Source organism: Theobroma umbraticum, unplaced genomic scaffold, assembly GCF_002168275.2.
Source record: "Theobroma umbraticum cultivar Fairchild unplaced genomic scaffold, ASM216827v3 scaffold_204.0, whole genome shotgun sequence".
NCBI classification, from domain to species: domain Eukaryota; kingdom Viridiplantae; phylum Streptophyta; class Magnoliopsida; order Malvales; family Malvaceae; genus Theobroma; species Theobroma umbraticum.
In genome coordinates, this window is record NW_018397267.1 from 465,037 (window position 1) to 491,587 (window position 26,551).

At 36.9% G+C, this 26,551-nt stretch overlaps 6 protein-coding genes and 1 pseudogene across 8 annotated transcripts; 3 read left to right on the forward strand and 4 right to left on the reverse strand.

The window, feature by feature from the left end:
- Positions 1–139: 139 nt before the first annotated feature.
- Positions 140–1,991, forward strand: LOC110423725 (uncharacterized). Its single transcript, XM_021438056.2, has one exon. The coding sequence runs from the start codon at positions 1,040–1,042 to the stop codon at positions 1,667–1,669; it is 630 nt and encodes a 209-aa protein (XP_021293731.1). The 5' UTR covers positions 140–1,039; the 3' UTR covers positions 1,670–1,991.
- Positions 1,992–5,025: 3,034 nt separating this feature from the next.
- On the reverse strand, positions 5,026–9,179 carry HT1 (Protein kinase superfamily protein). Of its 2 annotated transcripts, XM_021438671.1 has the most exons (4): positions 7,440–9,179; positions 6,287–6,742; positions 5,314–5,574; positions 5,055–5,122 (listed from the first exon to the last, which is right to left on the reverse strand). In XM_021438671.1, the coding sequence occupies exons 1-3, from the start codon at positions 7,854–7,856 to the stop codon at positions 5,326–5,328; spliced, it is 1,122 nt and encodes a 373-aa protein (XP_021294346.1). In that variant the 5' UTR covers positions 7,857–9,179; the 3' UTR covers positions 5,055–5,122; positions 5,314–5,325. The 2 variants fall into 2 exon arrangements, with proteins under 2 accessions (XP_021294345.1, XP_021294346.1); XM_021438670.1 differs by having other exon boundaries at positions 5,026–5,574.
- Positions 9,180–12,988: 3,809 nt separating this feature from the next.
- LOC149526658 (protein SHOU4-like) lies at positions 12,989–15,532 on the forward strand (annotated as a pseudogene). Its single transcript, XR_016351751.1, has 3 exons — positions 12,989–14,227; positions 15,217–15,372; positions 15,487–15,532. The product of XR_016351751.1 is annotated as a protein SHOU4-like (transcript).
- On the forward strand, positions 15,217–16,713 carry LOC110424206 (protein SHOU4-like). The gene is made up of 3 exons (XM_021438735.2): positions 15,217–15,372; positions 15,487–15,698; positions 15,889–16,713. Exons 2-3 carry the CDS (start codon positions 15,682–15,684, stop codon positions 16,079–16,081), a joined length of 210 nt encoding a protein of 69 aa, XP_021294410.2. The 5' UTR covers positions 15,217–15,372; positions 15,487–15,681; the 3' UTR covers positions 16,082–16,713.
- A 137-nt stretch (positions 16,714–16,850) lies between these two features.
- Positions 16,851–18,692, reverse strand: LOC110424205 (tropinone reductase-like 3). The gene is made up of 6 exons (XM_021438734.2): positions 18,483–18,692; positions 18,182–18,298; positions 17,838–17,972; positions 17,486–17,611; positions 17,292–17,393; positions 16,851–17,193 (listed from the first exon to the last, which is right to left on the reverse strand). Exons 1-6 carry the CDS (start codon positions 18,669–18,671, stop codon positions 17,044–17,046), a joined length of 819 nt encoding a protein of 272 aa, XP_021294409.1. The 5' UTR covers positions 18,672–18,692; the 3' UTR covers positions 16,851–17,043.
- Positions 18,693–19,232: 540 nt separating this feature from the next.
- On the reverse strand, positions 19,233–21,053 carry LOC110424554 (tropinone reductase-like 3). Its single transcript, XM_021439147.2, has 6 exons — positions 20,841–21,053; positions 20,428–20,544; positions 20,156–20,290; positions 19,811–19,936; positions 19,621–19,722; positions 19,233–19,541 (listed from the first exon to the last, which is right to left on the reverse strand). The coding sequence occupies exons 1-6, from the start codon at positions 20,973–20,975 to the stop codon at positions 19,392–19,394; spliced, it is 765 nt and encodes a 254-aa protein (XP_021294822.1). The 5' UTR covers positions 20,976–21,053; the 3' UTR covers positions 19,233–19,391.
- A 680-nt stretch (positions 21,054–21,733) lies between these two features.
- Positions 21,734–26,054, reverse strand: LOC110424104 (EH domain-containing protein 1-like). Its single transcript, XM_021438605.2, has 16 exons — positions 25,893–26,054; positions 25,728–25,807; positions 25,314–25,382; positions 25,159–25,216; positions 24,815–24,870; positions 24,683–24,725; positions 24,552–24,598; positions 24,273–24,386; positions 23,961–24,063; positions 23,814–23,863; positions 23,364–23,492; positions 23,025–23,276; positions 22,853–22,932; positions 22,645–22,771; positions 22,420–22,563; positions 21,734–22,335 (listed from the first exon to the last, which is right to left on the reverse strand). Exons 1-16 carry the CDS (start codon positions 25,975–25,977, stop codon positions 22,150–22,152), a joined length of 1,623 nt encoding a protein of 540 aa, XP_021294280.1. The 5' UTR covers positions 25,978–26,054; the 3' UTR covers positions 21,734–22,149.
- Between the last annotated feature and the right edge of the window lie 497 nt (positions 26,055–26,551).

Sequence of the window (26,551 nt, forward strand, 5' to 3'; positions counted from 1 at the left end):
CACTTTCATAACACATATTACCTACTTTCCATATAAATTTGATTTACATAAAAAAGAAAACGAACTTCTGTGATATCCTGAAATGCCTCTTATCGACTATAACCATGCTGGCATTGACTTCACATTCAGCAGGGAATCTACTATTCATCATGCATATCAAAGAGCCTGACTTTGTTATCTGCATTGACCTCTTATATTATGTTAAAGAAACTTGATACTTTGCCAACAAGTTCTAGCAGCTTAAACTGACATTGTAAGCTAGGAGAAGAGAAGGAAGAAGGGATGTGCCGTGGCCCGTGGGATTCTCCTACGCGTCTAATTAATTGTCAGTATTTTCTTATCTGTCAAAAGTTGAACGAAGAGAGGCTAGTGTTGGGTTGTGACTCATGACTAGTTTATACAATTAGGATAATGGTGCCTAGTCAAAATTCAAGAACATTTAGACCTGAGTTTAGGCCTTAAGGATCCCTCAAGCTTTGGTATAATGGCTTTCGGCTTGTCCATCTTGAACAAAGTATGGTACTTGGAATTTAAGATCCTAGCTCCTTGAAGTCTGAAGTACGGGGCTTTTGTGTAGTGCACTGGGTCTATGGTTGGGCCAAGCCCCTGGTATAGCCGGACCTATGCGGGAATGCCATGGCCACCAACCTTGTTTGATTACATTGACGTGTACAGAGGGGCAGGCCAGTGCAGGGACATATGGGAGATTAGGTCCCATCACATCAGTGCCTCAACTGCCCAACTGTAACTCCAAATGAGGACGAATAAGACCAACAAGATTCGGATTTCAGATTTCTCACTCTTGATGATTGTCACCATTCACTTGTTATGACCCGCGTCGCACTCGAACGCACCCCAAGGTTCCCATAAACTACGTCACCAACCCCAATGTTCTCTCTCTCCATCTGCCAGGGAATAATAATTTCTCATCAACCCTTCAAAGTCTAAAGCTCTGTTCTTTCTTTCTGAAGTGCTGTCTGTTGGATAAGGTCCTTCTCTTTCTCTCTGTCTCTCTGGCTGATCAACATCAAATTCAACTATGAAGAAGCTCTACCGTAGAGGCACGGTCCATCCATCACCACCAATCACAACCGATCATCTGTCCTTCCTTCCAGCCACCATCTTAACCCTTGCAGCTGCTCTTTCCCCTGAAGACAGGGAAGTCTTGGCCTATCTCATCTCTTGTTCTAACAACGATTTTGGCAACTTTTCAAGCCACCGCAAAAACACCCACAAAAATCCAACTAAACGAAGCATCAGTAGCAGCAGCGATCATGATCATCCTCCTCTTTTTACCTGTGATTGTTTCAGGTGCTACATGAGTTACTGGGTCAGGTGGGACTCATCGCCGAACCGCCAGCTGATTCACGAGATTATAGATGCTTTTGAAGATGGATTAGCTCAAAGCAAGAAGACGAAGAGCAAGAAAGACAGGAAAAAGAAAGGCGGTGGTGCTGATGGCTCTGGGGGTTTGAAAAGACCCGAGTTGAGTTTAAGAAAGGACGACTCGAGTGAGTTGAAATCGGTGGAAGAGAGTACCAGTAGCAGTAGCATTAGCAGTAGTGGTGAAGTTTGTGCGGATGATGGTGAAGAAGGAACAGAGAAGGGTTCAGTAAGGAGCTTTGTGAACTTCATTGGAGAGAGGATTTGGAACGTTTGGGGCCAATGAATTTAGACCCAGAATCGAGGAACAGAGGTGGGTTTAGCTCCAGCTTTTTCCTCTTCATAAGAGAAAGAAAAAAAAAAAGGAAGTTCTTACCTCTCTTTTTAATTTTGTATATTACGCCCTTTTACAATGTAAAAATGGGTACTTTAATCTTGAATCATCTTGTTTTTGTTGTTCTTGAAGCAACCCCTTTTGATAAAGATTTTTATCTTTGTCCTTCCATTTTCTAGCTTAAGCTCTCTGTATAAAACATACTATATTCAGATTAGTTATCAACTCATGATCAGTGGAACTGATGGTAACAAATTTATCATTTTTCCCACTGTGAAGCAAATTGATTCCTTGTGTTCTGTGTTTCTGACCTCTTCTTCTGTCATGCTTCATATTTCTTTGAACATTTTGTACCTATGAATGTTCTTGGGGATTCAAAAAATTGAATTCAGTTACGAGTTGGCCATATGCATGATTCATCACACTCAACTTAGGATTCTCAGTACTGCAAATGCCCTGCAATCTCTATGTTTGCTGAGTATATGATGATCCATACAAGATAAAAGAATATGTTCTTTCGTTTTGCTTGTTCTCCCTGCTGCCAGGGTTATCAGCACTTAGCATCTTTTCTTACAAGCATGAAAAACATGGCAGTGCCAAGCAAGATTCATGGTGGTTACTTAACGACAGTGTTCACCAAAGCTTGTCCAAAATGCTGGAAATCCTTGGACAGAATGTGTAATTACCGTAACCTTTCCTCTTAAGTTCATTGGACTTTGTCCAACTGATGAATGAAAGTGAGTGAAGCAAGAGAGTGGCTGTTTAGGGACTTGAAAAAGAAAGGGCATACATGCATGGAAGAGACCGCAATTGAAAATGAAGGCAGTGCCCCTGTGTGGGTGTGGGCAATAAACGAGGTCGGCAAAAGTAAGGCTTCGATTGAAGGAAAGTGCCCCCAAATAATATACGTAAAGTGCCCCCACTCATGACTCCAGTCCAAACCCCTTTTCGTTGTTCCCCAAGGCCACTTATTCTTTCCATAAGTTGTGACAAATTTGTTGTTGTCACTCTTACCAAATACTTCTCTTTTTTTTTTCTTCTAACCTTTTTATCAAATTATCTTATAAAATTTTTTATTTTTCGCGTGTTCGATCAAATCATTCCTCTCACTATAAAAATTTTAATCATCATGTTCAAGAAATCATTGATTTATATAATATGAACCCGCACATGTATGGAACTAAAGGGGTGTATCATGGCGATTATGCGAGATATGTCATTATTGTGATTATTTAGAGAAATGGTAGTCAATTTTAGTGTAAGTATTGGGATATTTCCAAAAAAGTCTATGAATACACTAAACTTTGTTCGAATTATGTTAATGAGATATGATTAGATGATCTATGACTATAATTAAATTTGATTTATAGGCTAGATTGGAAAGCAGAGGGAATGGGTCAAATTCAAAATTCTAGTTCAAACCAAGCTTATATGCAATGAATCAAAGTTAATTTTCAAAAAAAAAAAAAGTTCAAACCAAGCTTAGAGGGTGGAGGAGTTATTTAGTCAAAAAGGGGAACAGAACATCTTTTGTTTTTTGTTTTTATGCTATGAAATTTTGCACCCATTGGCCACGTACTTGTCTCTTCCCCTGTATTAAATTATATAAACAGCAAAGCAAACAGTGGTATCTTAGAGAACCGCATCTGCCTGCCTTGTGTTTTTGGCCAATAAATACAGGAAGAGGGGACAAACTGGCTCAAGTCTCGGTGACCCCTATGGCACATATTCCCCTTCTCCTAAGTAAACCACACTCTGCTTACAGCCACACCACCCCACACTTGTCATTTATGTTTTGTCAGCAGCCTCAAATTCCTTGCGTTTGGCCTTTCCAGTGGTGGAACTAAGCATTTTCATTGTTAAGCTATGCTCCTTTTCTAAGATCCCATTCTGATGTATCTTACTGGTGTCATTTCCAATTTTTCCATTGCTTGCACAAGAATAACTCCAAAATTTCACTATGGGTTTTGTTTTCCCCAGAAAACAGAGTTGGTCAGAAAGGTTTTAACATGTAACAAGAGTGGGATAGATGAGATCAGTGCACACTGCAGACTGCAGAGTGCTAGAGTTTCTGCTGCTCAAATCCTGATCAGACTCAAGTCCTAAGAAACAGGGAAGTGAAAAACGGGGTCCTGATTAACAAAACTTAAATCCCTATAGCTTGGGGCTGTCAATTCATTTAGCTGCGTGAGCACCAATCCAAGGAAATGAAATTGACTTTTCGTGGGAAACGCACAACCAGTGTGGACTCAGTCAAGGGTCAAAGATCTTATCTCAATTTGGTCTACATATTCTAGGGGAGGTAAGGACCACCAGGTTAGTCCACGATGTCTAGGTTTAGAAGCACAACCGGGTTTTTCTTGCCACTTCAGGTTTGAATGTGTAAAAGGACCCACAGCCTCTTCCAAGTCAGCCAGCCGGGTTTGAATCGTTCTCTCCCAAGATGGGTAAACAGAAAATAAAATAACAAATCCATCAATCATTGAATCTCCATTAGGTCGTTATCTCTCACCGTGGTCTTAGTCTCATGTTAAAAACAAAATATATATTTGGTCTTCTTCCAACTTACTTATGATGATGTTAGACGTAAATTAAGGGTTAAAAAAAGTGTAGCACACGCACAAACACACAAATATATCATGCAGATAATCAAGATAATAAGTATTGTAATTTACTCTTTTTTTTATATATAGAATATAATAATCTAGAATAATTCAAGGGTAGCTCGAGCACCGTTTACTTTATTAATGGCATGCGTGTGATATAGGCAGCATGCTTAAGATTGTTTACTTGCAGGCAACACCTACCTGAGCCTTTCTTGATTCTTCTAACCTTTCTCTTTTAATAGTAGCAAAGTGTTTTGAAGTTACTAGTTCAAAGAAGAAGACCCTTTAAACACAAGGTGAAGACTTGCTGAACACTATGTGATTAACAAATGCAATCTCTCATGGTGAAGGATCATGATTAATCATCCAGGTTAGGCTGAAGATATAGAGTGTGAAGAAGAAGATTTCTCTTCTCACGTGTAATTGAAGTTCGAAAATCACTTCGGCTTCTCTCCTCCTTTCTTTAGCAATGGAGAATGCAAATCAGAGCCTAGGCGGGGAGTATCTGTTTATCTTCAACTGTTTCGAAGCAAGGAAGCAGCTAGGCAAAAGCCTTGCTAAAATCAGTGATCGATTTTTCTTCTCCAAGAACACTCTAGAAATTATAATGCAACAATTAAAATGGGAATTCTCTTAAGAGAAATGATTCATCAATCAGGAAAACATAGAAACAACAGTATCATTTTACACTAGATCCCAACTTATGTGATCAAAGACAATATCAAACTTACTTATCACCGAAGCTGTTCTGTTCATATGGTTTCCTTTATAAAGTAATGTCTTGGTGAAAGCTGAATACCTAACATTGAAAATGACTAATCAAGGAGGAAACAATAGAATAGTGGGTTCAAATCCTAAATCAACTCTATGTAACTCGTATTAATGCGACAGCAGCACCCTCCAGCCTTAGATAATTGAAAGAACATCAACTATGTACAAATTATTATGAAGTAATCTTGACCTTAAAAGAGGGAAGACAAATAGAGATACCTTCTACTAGAGTCAGGCATGTACAGGTATAGAAGAGCTCATAGATACACATCCCTTTAACCTTTCAAGAATGACATTGCGGCTGACCAGCCCTGAGTGGGAAGTTAATGGGAGGCCCTCCTTAACACATTCATCATACTTTTCCAAGGCAGAAACAATGTCCGAGAAGTCTGGCCGCTTTGCAGGGTTTGCTGCCCAGCAGCGCTTTATGAGGTGTGCAAGTGCAGGCTGACAACTCTCCGGCAGTGGAGGCCGTTCATTCTGCCAACACAGAGTATCAAGATTAGAGGAACCACCATCAAGTCTCTGCATTATTGGAATTAGACTTCGATGCATCATAAGGTTAAGCAACAGGAACAGGCTTTTACAAATGCACAATAACTGAAATATCAACTGTACTGTAAGAACCCACCTCATGTTCTCTTATGTGTAACTGAAAAAGTATGAGATTGTGTAGTATTTACAGTTCAAATTCCGTTTCCTGTGGCATATACCTTTCAAATTCTATTTCCTATGGTACTATTTGTTCCTTAAACCTCCTATTTAACCTCCTCCCTATATAATCTGAAGACAAAATAGCTTTGTAAGTACTAGGTGGCCAGAGGTTTTATCAGGCTAAGATTAGGAGCAGTTCACCTCAATACAGAAAACATGCATGAGAAGTGTTCAGCTTTTTTTTACTGGAAGCACTTCAAAATGTAATCTAATGGCCTGAAAAAGGGGTCTAATGCAACTCTTATTGAATCCACTAGAAACTTTAAGAAGCACTTAATAAATCATCCATGGAACTAGTTTGCTTCAGTAGGATCATAATCTCTCAACTTGACTCTTAATCTTATGCCCACCAAAAAATCATGGTTTGGAAAAGAGCAGGAGCAGGTTCAATAAAGCCAGAGAAATCCATGCAAAAAAACTAGAAGCATCAGTCCCAAACAACAAAAGAAGAATTTGAATCTTGCTATATATATCTGACCTTTTCAGCCACAGCAAATGCAGCCTGCACAGGGGTCATTCCCTGAAAGGGAAGCAAAGCTGTTGTTAGCTCCCATAATACAATCCCAAAGCTGTACACATCGACTTTCCTAGTGTAGGGTTTCTCTTTAATCATTTCTGGTGCCATCCAGCGGTAAGTCCCCATGTTTCCTTTAGTTTCTAGGCACTGTGTTTCTAGACAGGATGTACCAAAATCTGCCACCTTAACCCGCATTTCATCATTTAGAAGCAGATTATTTGATTTGAGGTCTCTGTGGATCACACCTTGTGAATGAAGATACTCCATTCCTCGGGATATGTCGAGAGCTAACCTCAGTATCGTTTCTGTTGAAAGTGAGTATGGCTCTTTCTTGTTCAGGTACATCCTCAGAGTCCCTTGTGACATGTATTCTGTGATGATACAGTACACAGGTGGCTTCTTACAAGCAGCAATAAACTGTCAAAAGGATAAATTTTAGCAACAGAAGCTTCTACTTATGATCCATTTAACCAAAGTAAGAGGAAAGAGTTTACTCATCTTGTCCAAATATTCTTGTAAAGAAGCATAAAAGTAGACCGCTGATTAGGATATTAACAACCATCTAAATTAAACTAACAGAAACTCGGGAAACTCATGAAGAAGGGCTGTAAAGTATGAAAGCTGAAGTGCTAAAAGGATTTGTTAAAAAGGGCCCATACACTATGATATTTATCAGCTTCAGAGTATTCCCTCACGATTGAAGTTTTATTTAGACTTGAAAAGATAGTGAAGTAAGATGAAATTGATAAACAATAAGTACCAATACAATTCCCAAAGGAAATGCCGGCTAAGGGGAAAAAATTTCCTAGAATTTCACACAATTTAGTGCAGGAACAGAGTTGTGTTCGGATTTCATTCTCCCATGCATCAAGCTGAGATGATGACTGAGACCATGTCTTACATGATACAAAGTTCATGAGAACTTGGCGTGCAAACAGAGTAGTTTCACGATTTAATCTCTTATGATGCAGCGTGGCATTCATCAAACAACTAGACAAGTTCCAGTTAATGACACGGATACACAAACTGAAAGATTCATAGAATTGTATATTATCTTCAAAACATTCAGACAGAAAAACATTCTTGCCTTGCATATTTCGATTTCAAGTGTTACCTGAACTATGTTGGGGTGAAAGAGACGTGAGAGCAAAGCTACTTCAGACTTGAACTGCCGCTCAAGATTGGCTCTAGTCTCATCCTTGTGGTTTGGAATCCTCACCATTTTCACAGCAACAGCTCTCTGCTTGTAAATTCCACGATAAATCCTACTGTGAGCTCCAGAGGCAAATTTGTTACCTATAAACAATTGAGAAAGATCAGCAGTCCATTCCTCTTGATCCTCCTTTGAAACTTCCCAAGTCTCCACATTCTCAGAGTCCAAAATCATTGACCATGATTCCAAGCTATCAAATCTCTTCTTTTCCATGTTCTCCATATCAGAATTCAACTGTGTTTTTGATGAGGAAGGGGCTGGCAAATGTTTGCTTTTCGATTTTCGAAGGCGAAAAGCATGGAAACAAGAGGTTCCCATGGAAGCTTTGGTCTGGCTTGTTAGCCCTTTACGTGATAAGGGGTTTAACGAATTGTGCAGGAACTTTATCCTGTAAAAACAAACAGTCAAAAGGTATTTTCCTTCTGAATGTGTGAATGGATTTTAGGAACTGCATGAACTGATTCAAAAACATGGGTTTGGTAGAAGGGTGGAAAAAAGGGAATGGTTTTCATGAATTTCTCAAAAGAGTGACAAGATCAAAGAGAATCCTCCGAGTCCTTGACACAGATAACAGAGACAAAGAACCAAACTACAGGTTTCCATTTCACAGACTTTATCGTCGAAAGCCGAGATGGAAGCAAAGAGAATTTCATGGAAGCGCAATGAGATCAATACAGACGAATAACAAGTAGAGAAAGTGATTGTACGGTTTCATGTTTTCATGGAAAAAAGGTTCAAATGAAGAGCAAATTCATGGAAATGCAGATTTTCCAGAGAGAAGAGGTAAAGAGAGGGCAAATTTTCACGGCTTCTTTCTAATAGGACCAGGAGATTAGGTCGTTTAGCAGCAGAAAGATGAATTCAAAGCAGAGTTCTCAGGGGTAGCTCGTGATTGCTCGGTTCGAAAGTAAGACTTTTGAGAAGAATAGAGAGAGAACGCGAAAGAGATAGATAGATAGACAGACACAGCTTTTTCCTCGAGCGAATCCAACTCCCTATGTTTCCGTTTCTGTCTCTGTTCCCTCTTTCCATTTGCATCATTAATGCTAAATGGCCACAGTGGCAAAGTTTTTCGTTTCTTGATCATGCATTAAGCCTTGCAAATGCATGTCAACTTTGGGTGGGATATATGCCCATCCTTTAAAGATAATGCTCCTACTCCAACATATTTTTCACCCAAAAGTCATACAAGTGGCTGGTCCATGTGGTTAAACCATGAGTTCCTACGAGGCACACACTTCGCCATCCGATCCAAAGTGATTTCACAGCTCCACCTCCAAATTGGACAATACCCGATCATCGGTTTCATCATGGAAAATCTCCCTGTTTCCATCCCCCTTTCCTGTAAATTTCCTTGTTTCAATGATTATCAGGAATTGCTAATTTTCCTTTCTTTGACAAGATATTTCCCCAGGCTGGTTTCCAAATTCATGTGATTTACGATGTTACATGCACTTCATCATCCAAAAGTTTAAAAAAGATTGGCAAGTGGTAGATAACAAGAGCTTGGTCTCTTGTGAACCCAAAAAGAAGCAGCGAAATTTACATTTCCAGGTTCTGCTCTGTTTCAGGCCAGGAGCTTTTACCATGGCAGCAGAATTTCTCCCTGAAGAGACCAAGGAAAAAGAAGCAAGACGGGGTGCATATACCTTGTAAATATGCTCAACCTGAAGCACCCAATCCTCACTTTATTCCAAAACTAAAAAAGAAAATTGATATGCTCGATTGTGACAACAATTAACAATGATTGTGGGAATAGTTTGAGCTGGCTGGTGTATAGAAAATGTTCCTTTAAGTTTGCTTCATTTCTGTTCTTATGGAAGTCCCTAGTGTGTTCCCTGTTCTTGTCTGCCTTGCAAGCTAAGTCGAAATACCAAAAAAAAAAAAAAACAAAAGGAACATCTTTCCAAAATGCAAATGCAAAAAAATGTAAGCTTCCCCTTTTGAAATTTCTTCCAAGTTTGGTTCTTGACATTGCATTTCCGAAGAACATGACCCAATTTGATGGAAAGTCATGTTCTTGGATCAATAGGCTGAACCATGTAGTAGTCCACAGCAAAAATGGGTATGGGCATTGGGCCTTTGGCCCCAAAAAGGGTTTTGGACTTTGGGTTTTTGTTCTTTTTTCCTCTTTTTTTTTTAAACAAATACTTATTATTACAATGTTTAAGGGAAATGAAAGAAAATAGAACTACAGCATGCCAAATCTTTGATGATTTGGTTGTAAGCAAACTTAAGAAAATAAAAGAACATCGACCTGATCTGACGTGACCCGACCTAGACTCGATTCATTTTCTTGTAAAAGATTAGAAAGCGATACTAACCAATATATATATATATATATATGCACGAAATAGTGTTAGATTTTTGAGAAGGAATTGAAAATGGGGTGTCCCAACACTCAAAACCTGATTGACTAAAACTAATTAGTAGCCAAAGTCAGAGGTGTTTCCTTAATAGGAACTTGATAATCAACCTTTATACAATTTGTTTAATTGTTGCTCACTCATCAATCCCAGACAAATTGCCCCTTTTATGCACTCTCAAACACTTTGCCCCCTCCTGCCCCATAATTGCAATCCCTAACCTCGCTCTTGTGGTCCATTTTGCTTTGATTAATCACCCATTATCAAATTATTAACGTAATTTTGCCACATCTTTCTTCAAGATTCTTTAACTTTGACCATAGATGCTTGTCTTCCATGAGATTCAAAGTCTTATTACACCAAATTTTAATTAAAAACTATCACCGACGGATTTAATATCAATTAACATTTATGTTTACATAATATATAACGTATCAATTAAAATAATTATAAAACTATGATATCAAGTTACGTTTTTAAAGTCGAGTAAACAAAAAATTATCAAATGGTACTGAATTTGTAGTGAATTTATGTTATTATATTGTAAAAAATCAAAGGTGGTGATGGTTGGAATGGGCAATTAAAAATGATAAATTGCCAAAGATCGAAATTCTTGACAAGAATGGGAGGAATCAGGAAACAAGATTCCATAGGAAAGTAAAGGTAGAGATGATGCCTTATGGGGGGTGGGGAAGAAGAGAATCATGAAGTGACTTTGGCTTTACCCCACGAGACTGGGAAAAAGACGACGAAACCCTCCAAAGTTACAAGATTTTTTTAAATCTTTGCATCATATCTAGAGGGCACTTTTGCCTACAAAAATTAAACATCATTATTCTCTCTCGCTAAAAGTTTTAAGGACTACGCTTTTTCCCCTCTTTCCTTTTTCTTTCTTTGGTAACAAAAATGTAATTTAATATTTTAAAATATTTACATTAGATAAATTATTTTTTTATAATTAGAGAAAAAAGAATAGATAGAGAGGTAATGTATTGATTAATTAATTAAATATTTAAATATATATTAAATAAATTATTATTATATAAATTTGATATATTAACAGTAAACACGACTTAAGTCCAAACTTACTACATCAATAACATTTTGGATTAAAATCTTGTGATTCTTAATAATTTAAGTTTTAGTTGCATAATTGACGTAAACATTTATATAAGTTAATATTCACATAAAATATAAAATAAAAATATTATAATTATAAATAAATAATATATTAAATATAAACTTATATATTATTATAAGTAAGAAATTAAATAAATTTTTATAAAAAAAAGGACAGATCATCAAATAATTGAAAATCTTTAACATATATCAAAATTAAAATGAATCTAACAAGCAAGGAAACTTAAATTTTTTTTTTTGTTGAATTTCCAAGTATGCTTTTGTCCTTACGCAACAATCTTCTCGTAGACCTTGGATGCCCGTCTGCATCAGTACCGACGAGTGTGAAGAGTGAATTGCCGTATTTCTCCCTTAACGATTCCCTTCGTGCAAGATCGTCGCTAAAACATCAAACCCGAAAACCAAATAGAGACCATCCGGAACTAGCCCATCCACCTGGTTTTTCTCTAACAAACTCTATACCGACTATTTAATTTGTGACTACCGTCGCTAAATATAATTTTGGGTATGTACCATTTGTCTATCAAGCAAACTATTACTAAATTTTAGGAACTTCGTATTACAATTATAGATAATTAGAGATACATATATTGAAAATTTTATTTTTTAACATAAAATATGCTAATGCTTATTTCGTCTAATTTTTTAATTTATTGTTTTTTAAAATTAAATATTTTTATCTTAAATTTTTCTAAAATTGAAAAAAAAAATGAGCATTTGAAATTGGAGAAAAAAATATTTTAGGGGAAAAGTGTAATGTTGTATAACTAGACAAGTAAAATGGACTTTATTTTTCGGAAGTGATTGGGTAGATCTCGTACTAGTAGACTCGAGCGGTGGCAGTGATGCGATGCAAGTGGGCAGGAGGAGGTGGACCCGGCTTAAGCTTGCCAAAATTAAGACTTGGGGGTCCTGATTGTGATTGGATTATCCTAACCGTTCAATGATTGTGCGGAAAGAAATGATACAGTCCAGCAGATCTTCTGGCAAGAGAAGATCTAGGCTGTAGGACCCAATCAACTTCATCGCCAACCTTTCTTGAGTGGGACCAGTGCTCACCGATTTGACTGCGACACATGATAACCGCCATTACTCCGCTTTTTCAGGCAATTTTACCGCTCTTGTAGTCATGCCCAAGATAAGGTAATTGTATTTAAATTTTATTATATAAAATTTAATTTTTGTATTTTATTATATCCGAATAAATAATATCTTATAAAAATTTGATTAAAACTCAAACTCGTTTATTTATTCATAATCAAACTCAAACTCATTTATTTATTTAAAAATTATATTTATGATAACATCTAAAATTAAATTCGATCCGAATTCAATAATAACTTAATTCTACTTAAATGTTTTCACTTTGTTTTGAATTCTTATTTACATACCATTCATTATCACTTTATAATCTTGTCTCCTTCTCAAGGATGGTAATGAATAGAGTGAATAAATATTTAGTATGAATTCCATTATAGATAATAAATTTTTTAATATTTATTTCAATTTTTAGTATACATATTACTTATAATTACTTATAATTGATAAATTATTTATTTCAATTTATAAATGGCCTAAATATTGAATTTATTTTGAATTTTTTAATTTAATTTTGAGTAATAAAACACATAAAAATAATTAAAATTTATTTTTATTATTTAATTTGAGTGAAGAGTCTATAGTAGATAACTCATCACTTTAACATAAATAAACAATTTCGAATTTTAATAAGTTATTACAAATCAAGTTTGAGTATAATATAAATATTAAATGTTATAATCATAGTCAAATACAAATATCTAAAAATTAATTAATACCTACACATTTGTCATATTCAAATACAAATGAATAATTTTGCAATTTAAGATTTTACAAACAAAAAAATTGATAAAATAATATAATTTATGATGTAATTATCGTGTTAAACGTTTTTAAAAAATTAAAATATCACATGGAGTAAGTAAGAGATCTTGTACTTCAACCTACATCAAGTAAGTATAAACGTAAGCGCTATACAACGTATCGAGTAAATATTTTTAAGGAGGAGGAAATAATCCCGTACCAGAACAGGATGGTAATGGGAGAGGAGCCATCGAACTTCTTTCTAGAGGATAAGGATGGAAAGGTAAATTCACAAAGCCAAAAAAAGAATTAGTAAAGGCTGTGGACCCGCGGGCCGTGGCACATCAATCCTCCCGAAAACCTCAAACAGCGAACGGCGCACCGCCATTTCAAAGAGAAAAGGACGCACATGTCATTATTGCGTTTCTGCTTACTCGTTTTTGTCATTTCATCTTGCTCCCACTCCCCAATACTCCTACTCTAACTCCCATCACTCTCCACTCTCTCTGCAACTCCCCAAGCTCTTTCTCGCTCTCTCTCTCTCTCTCTCTCTTCACTGTGTTTGTTGTTATAGCAAAGATAAATAAAAAGAAAAGGGGAAAGAATGGGTTCTCGTATTCAGTCTCACCAGCTGAGCAATGGGCTGGTGGTGTCGGGCAGGCCGGAGCAGCTGAAAGAGAGGCAACCGACAATGTCGTTGCGGGCAGTACCGTACACAGGCGTGACGTTAAAAAATCCGGGGAGTTAGGCAAAATGTTCGACATCCCAGTGCTTGATCAGTCCTCATCCAACGGACCTTCTTCGAATCCCAACTCCAAGCAGCAACAGCAACTTGTGCAACCTTCACGTACTTCCTCTTCTTCTCAGCCCAACAGTGGATCCGTCCGATCTGGGTCCAACTCAGGCCCGATCAGGAAGTCCTCCGGGCCCATGCCCCTTCAGCCTACCGGGCTCATCACCTCAGGTCCTCTCAGCTCGGGTCCCAGGAGGTCGGGGCAGCTCGGCCAGGCCGAGCAAGCGGTTGCTGCGTCGGGGAAAGCAGGGTACGGGCCGGGGGTGACGAGTCTCGGGGAAGGGATGAGGTTTGGATTTAGGGTGTCGAAGGCAGTGGTTTGGGTGGTGATGGTGGTGGTGGTGATGGGGCTGTTGGTGGGGGCGTTTCTGATGGTGGCAGTGAAGAAGGTTGTGGTTCTTGGGGCGGTTGGTGCGGTGGTGGCGCCCCTGGGTTTGGGATAGTTTGGAATTGTATTTGGGGAAGGAAAGGCTGGTGGGGTACGTGAGGAGGTACCCGGATGCTGAGCTTAGAGGTGCTGTTGATGGCCAATACGTGAAAGTTACGGGGTAAAATTTTTACTAAATTATATTTTGGTTTACTCTTTATGTCTATTTGTGGAAACTGAAAGCTGCTCTATACATATTCGGCATTAATTGATGCGTGTTGATTTGTCATTTTAATTGCCGTTTAGATAAATGTCTGATATGGTAATTCATATTTGTCATTATTGTCGGGGGAGGGGGTGGGTTGGTTTTTCTTTTGTTAGATGAGTTAACGATTTGATGTTTGGATTGGGTTCGGTATTTGTTTAAGTTACTTTTAATCATGGGATTTTAGGTGAGAATACTAAATGTGGGTGTCTAACTATCTTTTTTGTTCTGCAAACAAAGGCCCTTGTTCCTATAGCTGAGAGGAAATCTCTGGATGGTGTGGCATACATGATCTCTAAATTTGAATATTGGTGGGGTAAATGGTTGTTTTATTCTACCTGTCGTTCTAGTAAAATCTTGGTTATGCAGCATACTGAGCGAACCAGTTGGCTGTTCCTTGATTCTAAAGATGTCATATGACCTTTATTCGAGTACCATGCTGAACCAAGTATAGCTAATTGATATACTGCTGGTAATTCCGATCGCGAGGCATTTATTTTTTGCAATATAGTAGCAATGATTGGTTTACTCAGCTTAAGATGGGGTAGTTATGGTTCTGCCTTTCCAACGCTCATGATCATTAATTAGGAGTTACCCATGTGCACATGATCATAGGCTCGTGGGAAGGCATGCTTCACATGCCAAATGCACTGGTAGGGTACAGCATTGCCTGTGGGGAACTGCACATATTGGCATTGGAAACCTATGAATACCATTAACATCTGCAATTGTCTTGTTGTTTTGGTGTTTGTCTACTTCGAATTGGAGTGGTTTTCTTACTTGGTTTTAAAGAAGAAATAAAGGATGAAACCTGAAATTGATGGTGCAATAATTAGACACTTAAGTATTTATATCTTATATATTGATTGGCTCTAGGTTTAATTAAATCACAACTCTTATTGCAGGTTGTCACCTGTGGCAGCATTCCTTTGGAGTCATCTTACCAGAGGGTGCCCAGATGTGTATACGTTTCCACAGAATTGTACGAGTATAAAGGATGTGGTGGTAAATCCGCAAACCCTAAACATCATTGCTTCTCCTGGGGATGTAGACATTCTGAGGTATTTGTTTTGTCTTAGAAAAATCTTCAGAATCTTTATCAGTCATGTTTGGCAAACTCAGAAACGTTGCTTCTGAGTGAGTTTTCTCTTAGGCAACTTTTTTATTGTGAACAGAAATACGTTGCTGATTTTTACATATCAGACTTCCAATCTGGATTAAGAGCATTAGTCAAAGCAGGCTATGGAGCTAAGGTTGCTCCATTTGTCAAACCAGAAACTGTAGCTGATATAACAAAGGAAAACAGGGACTTATCTCCAAGCTTTTTACGCTGGCTAGCAGAGCGCAATCTCTCTAGTGATGACCGTATAATGCGCCTAACGGAGGGGTATGCCTTTTATTGTTCTGCTTGTAGTATCATGTTGATTTTTTCTGCACCTCAGTTGTATCTTTGTGGGATTTGTAGACTTTAGCTTTCAAGAATATGGAAATTAATGATTCCATTTATTGAAGCCTCTTGAAACATCTGAGTATAATTTCAGTTCTGTGCTGATAAGAGGACTTTTGTTGTGACACAGTTACATAAAAGAAGGGAGCACTGTAAGTGTGATGGGGGTTGTCCGACGCCATGATAATGTACTCATGATTGTTCCACCATCAGAACCTATCTCAACAGGCTGTCAGTGGAGCCAGTGCCTCCTCCCAACATATGTTGACGGTCTTATATTTACATGTGATGATAATCAGAATGATGATGTTGTCCCTGTGTAGTTACATCCCATTTCGAATTAGTTTTTATTTGCAACTGGATGCCAAAAGTAAATACTGTTAGTGATGGAAAAAGGTGGGAATATCACAATGCCATATTACCGTCTTCCTGTTCCTGCTAATCAAGTGCATGCAAATGGGGTAGAAGACACAGAACAGCAAGACTGGAATCCCATCATAATCAAGGATAATCTACTCCTAAATCAGCGTGCCTCAGCATTATGACTGAGTTACATTAGGGGAAGTAAGGGTTTTCTTTTGCCTGAAGCTAGAATATGTTGTATTGTGAAGATCCATGAGTTTGAGTTAATGTACATAAGTTGCAGAGGAACCCTTAAGGGGTTCAGAAATGGTTGGTTTCTTTATAGCCTCTGTAAAAATTTTGTCTTTTGAGTTTTTAACTGTTTTTCACTTGAATCATGTGCAGTGTTGATAAATTACATGGTATAGATGCTAATATTGCAACAGATACAAGAATTCTCCCGCTGTTCATGGTATATATGCTAAATATTATTCTAAGATATTCCTCGGCTGATTTGACATCTTGTGTAAAGTGCTTCCTTCTCCCTTGACTGCAATGAAATCTCAAGGCTCAGGGTTCCACGGGGGCAGACACCCAAGTGCCTAAGGAAAAGACTGCTGTGCCAGTTTCCATTGTTTCTTTGGATACCATCATGATCACAGGCGTTTAACTTTACTTACATTTTAAGAAAAAAAGAACTATGGAACTTTTCATTTGCAAAGGTTACAACTCAAGTTCGACTCTAGTAAATAAATTAAAGACGAGAACTTCTGAATTTATAGATCTTTGTATCAAAGTTTTGCCAGTGAAGTCGGCAATTCTTGTAATGGGAATAGCTAACCAACTACATGTATCAAGCTTGGATGAGGGAGGTCTGTATTAGCATAGCTTATTATTTTTGAAAACAAAGGAAAGGGGTGGCATTACAACAAAGAAAGGTACACTAAAGTCTAGAGGGGATACCCCCTGCCACCACAAGATTTTCTCCTGTAATATAAGAAGCATCATCGGATGCCAAGAAAGCAGTTGCGGCAGCCATGTCTTCCCGGGTACCAAGCCTTTGAAGTAGCGTCTGATCCTCAGCAGCCTTCCTCTGCAACGTTTCAATTTCAAATTCAGTCCATGACAAGACAGACAAATGACATCAATTCGGCAAGAGGAGCCCAAAGTAGAAGTCACATATTCACTTACCACAACCTCATCTTTTGTGATGTATGCTGCAAAGTGGGTTGGAACAAAACCAGGAGCAACACAATTTACACGAGTATCAGGGGCCATCTCAGCTGCAAGGGCCTAAAATATCTTCAGGTAATGCTTAGAAGATGAAAAAGAGTTGATGGTTTGCAGAATTCATAGCATATAATGGAATGGACCAGAATACCAACCTTGGTCAGCCCGAGAAGGGCTGTCTTAGTTACTCCATACATAGCCATGGTAGACTGCGGATGAAAGCCAGCAATTGAGGAAATAAGAACAACTGATGAACCTTTCTGCAAGTGTGGAGCTGCCTCCTGCAATATATAAGGAAGTAGTCATGGCCTTCCTCGTATACATGTCAAAGTTTAACAAATACAGATTCTGGAAAAATGGCCCAGTAAATCGCTATGGCAAACTATGGTATAGCCAGACGATGCACCACCAACAATCTAATCACAATAAAATGTAGATCAATATATGCTACCCTAAAGCATGCGTTCATTTATTTCCTAACATTAATCTTCACCCAAAGTGCTTTACCTGTAGAAGAAGCACAGTTGCTTTCACGTTTGTTTCCCATAACTTGTCAAGGATAGATTCTTGGGTTTGCAACAATGGATCTACCGTTGGATTTACAGCAGCATTTGATACAACCACATCTATCTTCCCATATTTCTGAAACAAAACCAGCAACTCTTAAATTAAAGAAGTTCCCACTACAACCTTTCAAAAAAAAATTGTTCCTTGTATATAAACAGACTCACTGTTGAACTTTACTATTGGATTGCATTTCTTCATTTCCAATTTCAGAAGAGAATCGTACGGAAGGAAATGATTAACTTTGTGTTATTAAGTAACAGAAAAACATAGGATCAAAAACTAACCTCAACAGTCTTTCGAATAAAATCCTTCCTCTGTTGTGCATTTGACACATGACAAACCACACCCAACACTTGAATCCCTTTCTTCTTAAGCTTTTCAACTGCCTCATCCACGTTTTTCTACAAGCAGACCAAAAAGCATAAACACCCATCCTCACATTCCAAACCCAAAATTCATGAAAGATTCATTTTTTCAAGGCAAAAGAGATCGAAACCTGATGCTCTTAGAACGAGAGAACAAAGTCAACGATTAAAAAAGCTCCAGCTTGGGAGAAATTAAAAAAAAAAAAACCAAAAAGGAAACCTGTTTGCGAGAAGAGATGACGACGGAGGCCCCTTCTATGCCAAGACGCTCGGCGATTGCCAAGCCGATGCCTTGAGTAGACGCAGTCACAATCGCGACTTTGCCTTCGAACCTCCGCCTACCGATCATCTCCGTCGTCTTCATTTCCAAGAAGAGTTGTCCTCTTACCTTGACCTTTACTTCCCTCATACCTCGGCTTTTGCAGTATTAATAAACTTAGGTACACGTAATTAAGAACATTTAAAATAGTTGAAAAAATTAAAAAATAAAAAACAGATATTATAGAAATTACGGAAAACAAAATAATAATACAGCTTTTTTTCATTTAAAAAAAAACTTAATAAAAACAATTTTATTATTAAAAATTTTAGAATTTTATATGTATTTATATGATTAAAGAATAAAAATATTTGCTACGGCACTTAATTTTTTATTTGTATTTAAATAAAAAATAAATTTTAATGAAAAATAGATAATCTTAAATGAAATGTTAATTGATATTTTTATAATTGATATAATGGATACATTTAATCCCATGGACGCATTTAATCTCATGGACCGTCACATAACTCACCGATTATTATATGATTGTATCAACTTATTAGATTATACGTCATATAAATATAAAATGTGGACTACCATATTGTAGTTAATAATTAAAGAAAATTGAAGAATTTAGTTGAATAAAGTAAGGAAATTTTTTAATGTTCATGCTTTAATTCTAATATAGTAAAAGAAAAAAAAGGGAAATGATCCAGCATTTATTAATCTTGCTTTGAAGTTGTTCCACTTCAAAGGGTAATAAGCCAAATGTTTGTAATAGGAATAGCACACTGAATACAGGGATTTAAAGGATAAAGGAGGATTTGATAAAGGAGGGAGCGAGAGTAACAACGAAGAGGTAATTAACTACAGTCTAGAGGGGGTTCCTCCTGCAACAATCAAAGTTTCTCCTGTAATATAAGAAGCATCATCCGAAGCCAAGAAAGCAGTTGCAGCAGCTATTTCTTTCGGGGTGCCAAGCCTGTTAAGTAAAGTAATCTTCTCAAAGGCCTTCCTCTGCAACAAAGTCCAAATTCCAGGTTTCAGATCAAGATTGGAGGCAGAACAAAAGATGCCAGCTTTTAATATTACTTACTGTGGTCTCGTTTGCCGTGATGTATGCTGCAAAGCGGGTGGGTACGAAACCAGGGGCAACACAATTTACACGAATATCGGGGGCCATCTCAGCAGCGAGAGCCTGGAAAAAGGGGATGGAGAGGAAGGGAGACTATAAGAAGAACAGAACATCCCAGAAAAACTTGTGGAATTCTTTTGAATATACTAACCTTGGTAAGGCCAAGAAGGGCTGTCTTGGTAACCCCATACATTGCCATGGAAGGCTGCGGTTGATATCCACCAAGTGATGAAACAAATATAACCGACGAACCTTTCTGCAAATGAGGAGCTGCATCCTGCATTGCACAAGGAAACAGGCTATGAACTTTCCAAACTTGTCAAGTCAAACAAAACCAGATTCAGGAAAGTGACCCTGCTGTAAACTATGAGCGTTAAGCTATGGTTTTGATGCAAAATGTGTCAAAGAATAGCCAGATCATGCAACAACATCAGTTTTACTTTAACTATTTTTCATTTGTTTCGGACATTAATCTTCCTTCAGAGGAGTCAATTACCTGCAGAAGAAGTATGGATGCTTTGACGTTTGTCTCCCATAGCTTGTCGAGGATAGATTCTTGGGTTTGCAGCATGGGTATGTTAACCGGATTTACAGCAGCATTTGATACAATCACATCTATTTTTCCATATTTCTGAAACCAAATCCACCATCTCATAAAAATGGCATATTATGATTATCATATCAAAGGGAAAATGTTCAAATTCTCAAGTTTAGCTTATTTTTCATAGTCACTGATCGTATTACAATCCAAGATTTTCACTGACTAACCTCAACAGTCTTGTTTATCAGATTCTTCCTTTGCTGCGCATTGGAAACATGACAAACGACCCCAAAAACATGTATGCCTTTAGCTTTAAGCTTTCCAACTGCCTCATCCACGTTTTTCTACAGGTAGATTCAAAACAAATCAAACAGGAAACAATTGAAGCAAATCACTATTATCATATGAATTTTCTGTTTGTTTCGCAAGAAAAACATCACCTCGCAGCAGAAACACTACAAACAAGTGAAAGGCCAAAAAAGAATCTTATTACAATTCACAGATCACATCACGATCATTTACAAAGTCTCACTCGGCAAATGGTTGTGATGTTGCATGTAAGCCATCTGATTAAACCTTTGAATATATAAAGAACAGATCAAAGGGTAGAAAGATTTTTATCAGATCAGAACGGCAGAACCTGCTTGCGGGAAGAGATGACGACGGAGGCACCTTCCAAAGCAAGCCGCTCGGCGATGCCGAAACCGATGCCTTGAGTCGAAGCAGTCACGATTGCAACTTTGCCTTCAAATCTTCTTGCTATCTTCTTCTGCATCTTCTCCACTTTTCCTTCAACTCTGCAATGGCAAAATCGAAGTGTTGTCCCCTCTTCGGTCAAATAAAACCTCGGTCAATGACCAACCCGCCATTATTTAAAAATATTTACTGATTATTTCTTTAAAAAATCACTCCAATAAAAAAAAAAGAAAAACCAAAAACACTAGTCAAAAGGCGTACATTGTTTTTTAAGAAAACGACAATTTTAACAAATATATTTTTTATAAATTTTATATATTATTTTTCACATGATCAGATAATATAGTAAATAGAAACAATAATAATACTCTCAAACGTTACCCCCTTAAAAATATGAAATTATCTTTTTGTTAACATATAGTTCAAGAAATAAAAGCATATTCATAAGAAAATAATTATAAGTATGCTCATTTATATTTTTTGGTAAACATATCAACTAATATGTTAATTACTAATCAGTCTAATCTCACTAATTTCATTCGTAATAAGTAATATTGAAATTTATTAATTTTTTTGATATATTAAAATCTCAATTAAATTAAAAATTAAAGTCGAGATTATATAACAAAGTCGTAAAGTCAAAAAGAAATTTGTTTTTAATATTTGGCCTTTTCAACTATTGACCAGAAGATTTTTGCTGTTGTTGGAAAACGTTGACCATTGAAAAGATATAAATATTCAATATTTTTCGGTCAAAAGAAATTAATAGGTTTGTTTTGCCAAAAGATATACATTTGAAGTTTTGCCAAGTGGCGTTGTCCCTCACATGCTTAACAGTATCTGACTTCAGATTTTTTTTTTCTTTCTGTTTTGTTTGTTTGTTAATGTTAAATGAATCACATAACTTTGACATGGGCCTTCCCCTTATAAATAACCTAAACCTATTAATTAATTTGCTACAGTTAATTAATTAATTAACGTTGACTGGTCATAGGCATGGCGGTCTAACCTTACATCTAGATCAATTCAAATGCCAAAATTGAATTCACTCTTGTCTTCTCTATTGGACTATTTCCAAGGGTCGAATTTTTTGAAGCCTGATAAGACGCCAGTGAATAGATTGACAAAAGGGATATTTAATTTGATGAAAACATGCTTGAAGAGCATAATAAGAAACGGCTAAAGCATATCAAAAGCTACGAATATTGCAACAGAAGCAATATTCTTCTTTTCCTCACTCTGATCCCTCAACTTCATTCATAAGGATTCCTGAAGTTCTTCAGGAGCTCTGGGATTTCATATCCTAACATATCATCTACAGCTTGTATCATCTTAGGTTTCAACTTTTCGAATTTATCGATGCTGTAACCATTCAACACCTCCCTGTAGTGCTCCACGCTTGGGAAATCGCCGGCCGGCAGATGGAAGTCTCGTTGCACCTGTTTTCAAGTAAGTACCAGGAGTGAAAAACAAGTGAAAATGAAACAAAAAGATGAAATGACAGAGATAAAACAGAGAAAGACCTTTCCGAATTCGTCTTCAAGATTATCGATAAGTCGTTGTTGAGCTTTAGCTTTGCCCATCATAGCAGGCATCTCCTTCTTGAGATGGCTAATTATATAAGCATGGATTTTTGCAGCTCTAGCACGCTTCACGAATTCATTGATCTGCAATCATAAATTTACCCCATCATGCACATAAACATTAACTAAACATGAACAGTATTTACGAAGAGGAGGGGAACACACCCGACGATCACAAGCCTTTCTTGGAATGTCTATCAAGTCCTTGAGAAGATCATCTTGTTCTTTCTCGAAAAGATCTTGTCCCAATGGACCAATGGAAGCTTCATTAAGGAGCTTATCATTGAAAGAGCTACCAAGAGAGGATAGATTAGAACCTAATCACTAGCCAGAACTGTGCAGTGAAATAACTTTTTGAGGAAATTAAACTTACCCAATGTAAACACGCACAACCTCTGGAGTATTCAGAACTTTTCCAAGTGACCACATCAAAGCTCCATAAACTCTCATTAGCTGTTCATATGATGTTGGTAAGCTGTAATGAATGTAACAAATTCTACTATTACAGAAGTCTACCAATCGAAAAATGGAACAGAATATCGTACTTGTTGGGTATCAACTTGGTGTGCTTTATTCAGGACAACACGTATCTTGTCGTCGTTACCACGTAAAGATGAAATTACTCGTTTAAATTCATCACTTATGTCTAACTTGTGAGGGTCAAACAGAAGAAGGATGAGATCACATTTAGCTGCAAACCATGATATAACACCAGTGAAATCATAACTTCGTTGTGTTCTCTGTTTTTCTCCAGATAGAACTCCAGGCGTGTCCACAAATGTTATTTGATCTAACAACTGCAAACATGATGACTATATCAGTAACAGTAAACTGAAATATAATCAACATGAGAATGGAAAAAGAAAAATTTCGAGAATTCTCACTGGATGTGGCATTTGAGAACATTCAAATTTTGATAAAAATGCTCCTCCAAATGTTGTCAAGCCACCAAAAGGCAGGTCTGCATGAACAGCAATAGTGTTCCCAGGTATACTCCTTTCGTCAGATCCATTCTGGAAATATACAAGAAACATTACAAATCTTTTACAACATTCAAAGTGCATATTGTAGTCAAATTTTTGTTTACCATAGACAATTACCTTCCAAGTGAAGGTTACTAGATCTCACAAGAATATCTAAACAGATGACTTTTTGGACATTGTACATAATAGTGTCAATAGATCTCACAAGAATGGTGATGGTCACTCAGAAAGGTTATACGCAGGATGATATCATACACAAAAACAAGTATTGCAATCAATGACATGTATTAGAACTCATTGACCCATATAATCACTTTCAAAACCAGTAAACTTAGACGTGGTTTTACATACCATTACAACCACAAATCTATCAGTTGTAGGCTCTGGTCCTATATGAGCTCCTGTCAATAGAATGATGATGAAAAGCTCAGCACACATCATAATCAACTACCATCGTGTTTATAGGAAAGAGAAAGGGAATAAATGCCTCAACCTTACCTGGGTAATCACATTGTAACAAATGTTTTATAAATGTAGTTTTCCCAGTTGAATACTGACCCAAAAGCATAACCATTGGTTTAGCATCAAAGTCGCTGTTTGTCTGCATGTAAAAAATCACAAATCAAATTTAATGCATTAATGAAAGTCTTTGTGCGTAAGAGAATATGAAATGCCACAGTGGCACGTGTATATTCTGCTTCAAAATCTATAGATATGGAGCCATTCAATTCAAGTTTAATATCTCTCACTGATATATAAAAGCACAATTCTTTTTTTTTGTGGGTTAAAATCAAAGCATATTTCACTTACCAATAAAGGAGACTCAAAATCATTAAATCGATAGGTAACTTCCAATGGCTTTAGCTTTTCAATGTAAAGTCTCTTCAAGCCATCAATAATTGAGGTAACTGCGCTTGCAGGTGTCTGAGCAATAAACAGAGAAAGCAAACTCATCAAGCAAAAAATTGAAATGAAGACATCCTTACAAACAGATGCAGCTTAGAAGTTGTACAACACGTTAACATAGTGAAAAGTCAACCTAGAGGCAAAACAAACTCCCTTAAGGGCAAAGAGAAACCGAGAGATTACCTTTCTTGCCGACTTTGAAGTAAACCATTTAGCAGTTGGAGTAGTTCCTGCATGATTAATAGTAAGCTAATTCATGAAAACCCAATCGAACAACCTCATGGAAAACACTTGAAGGTAGTATAGTGTCTAACCATTCATTTCAGGCTCCCCAGTGGTTGTCGAATCCTTGTTCTTCTGAGAAAGAAGAGCAATGAAATTTATCAAAACAAAGAAATTAACTCAAGTAATTAAAATTAGTAGGCAAAACAAAGAACACCCCTTACCACTGCTAAGCCATCCAAACCTTCGATTATAGGAAGACTAATATTCTCTGCATCAACTGGAATAAACGAAAGTACACATCAACATGGATTAAACAACCAGAATAAGACCACAGGAGAGCCAATAGCAGTATATTTCCACAAATCTTCGGTATATACAAAGTTTTGACCAGAATAAGCATTAATTTCAAAAAAAATATCACTACTTTGAGAAATGTAACAATTCTGAAGCATCACATAATCAATTTCTGAAGTACGTATATCAGTCTGTGACTCTGTGTTACTTTGTCCAATTGATACCAAAGCATGACAAAAGAGCAAAACAGAGTAGGTTATTTGCGACTCGCCTGAACTTTTAAGAACATCAGAGGTTAGTTCATTTCCTGCTTGTGCCAAAGAAACCAGCTGAAAATCAACAAAAATTCAAACACACAAATCACATATTAGAAAAAAAAAAGAATCAAATCTCTATTTAATTAAATACTCCATTCCATTATACAACCTGCATAGCAACGATGAACTCTGTCAATCCTAGAAATCCTTGTCGTTTAGAATCCGCAATCGCCCAAATCTAAAGATAGAAAAGGAAAAACAAACGGTGAACAACGTGAACTCAAAAACAATCATAATCTGATCAAACACTGAAAGAGCAAATTAATCCTAACAAGTAAAATCTAGTGAAAGGAAAATTTTCCATAGATCTACAAATACACAAGCTGTCTTTTATAATTCCAAAAATCATTTACATATTCCAACGGAGGCCAATCATAAACAAGCCCCATCTCAGTTCGTAGTTTACAAATAAACAAAGCTCTCTAAAATCAAGATTTCAGAAGTACCACAAACGACACTTAAAATGAACTTGAAATAGCTTTTACTAAAGCATGACTACTCTTTCTCAACGAGTTTTTATTACCTGCTTGAGTTCTTGACGAGAAAGTTTAGACATGGCGAAGAACTTTGTAGCATCATTTCCAGTAACACGTCCATCTCCATCTATCATAATCAAAGCAATTTCACAGTCGAAATCAACAAAAAAGAAAAAAATGATTGAAGAATGTAGAAAAGTAAAGGAAGGAACCTGAATCGGCGATATTGAACCAATCTCTGTAGATCTTCTGGTGCTCTTTGGAACACGATCCGATCGGGTTTGGACTTGCCTCCATTTTCAGGCTAACAGTGTTGAGGTTTTGAAATTTGAAATTGAAAAAAATAAAAATAAAAACGAGAGAGAGAGAGTGGTTTCCTAAATTTGATTTCCCTCTTTTATAACAAGTTTGGCGCTCGGGGATAACTGGTAGGAAGCGTTAAAACGGCATCGTTTCATTAGGGCCTTTGAGAGGTTAAACGATGCCGCTTTGAGGATGTATTTGGCCTTTTTTTCCCCAGATTGCTGCGCTGGCAACGTCGCTTTTAAAAGATTGGAATTGATTAGATGGGGTTACAGCCATGGGATTATCATGGCATTGTCCGTTTTCAAGATGACTGGACATAAGATAACAAGATTTTAATAAATTTCAAATTTTGAAATTTTATTTTACCTTTTCAAAATTGCTGCCTTCTTCTTCTTTTTTAATTCTAATGCTTTGTCCTTGATTGCTTTTACTAGTAATTCTTTATTGATTTAAATATATAAAAAAAATTAAATTATATCTATTTATGTAATTAAATTTTTATTATATTTAAAATTCTCTTATCTACGTTTATAATTTAAAAAAAACTGACAATCGTAAAATAGAT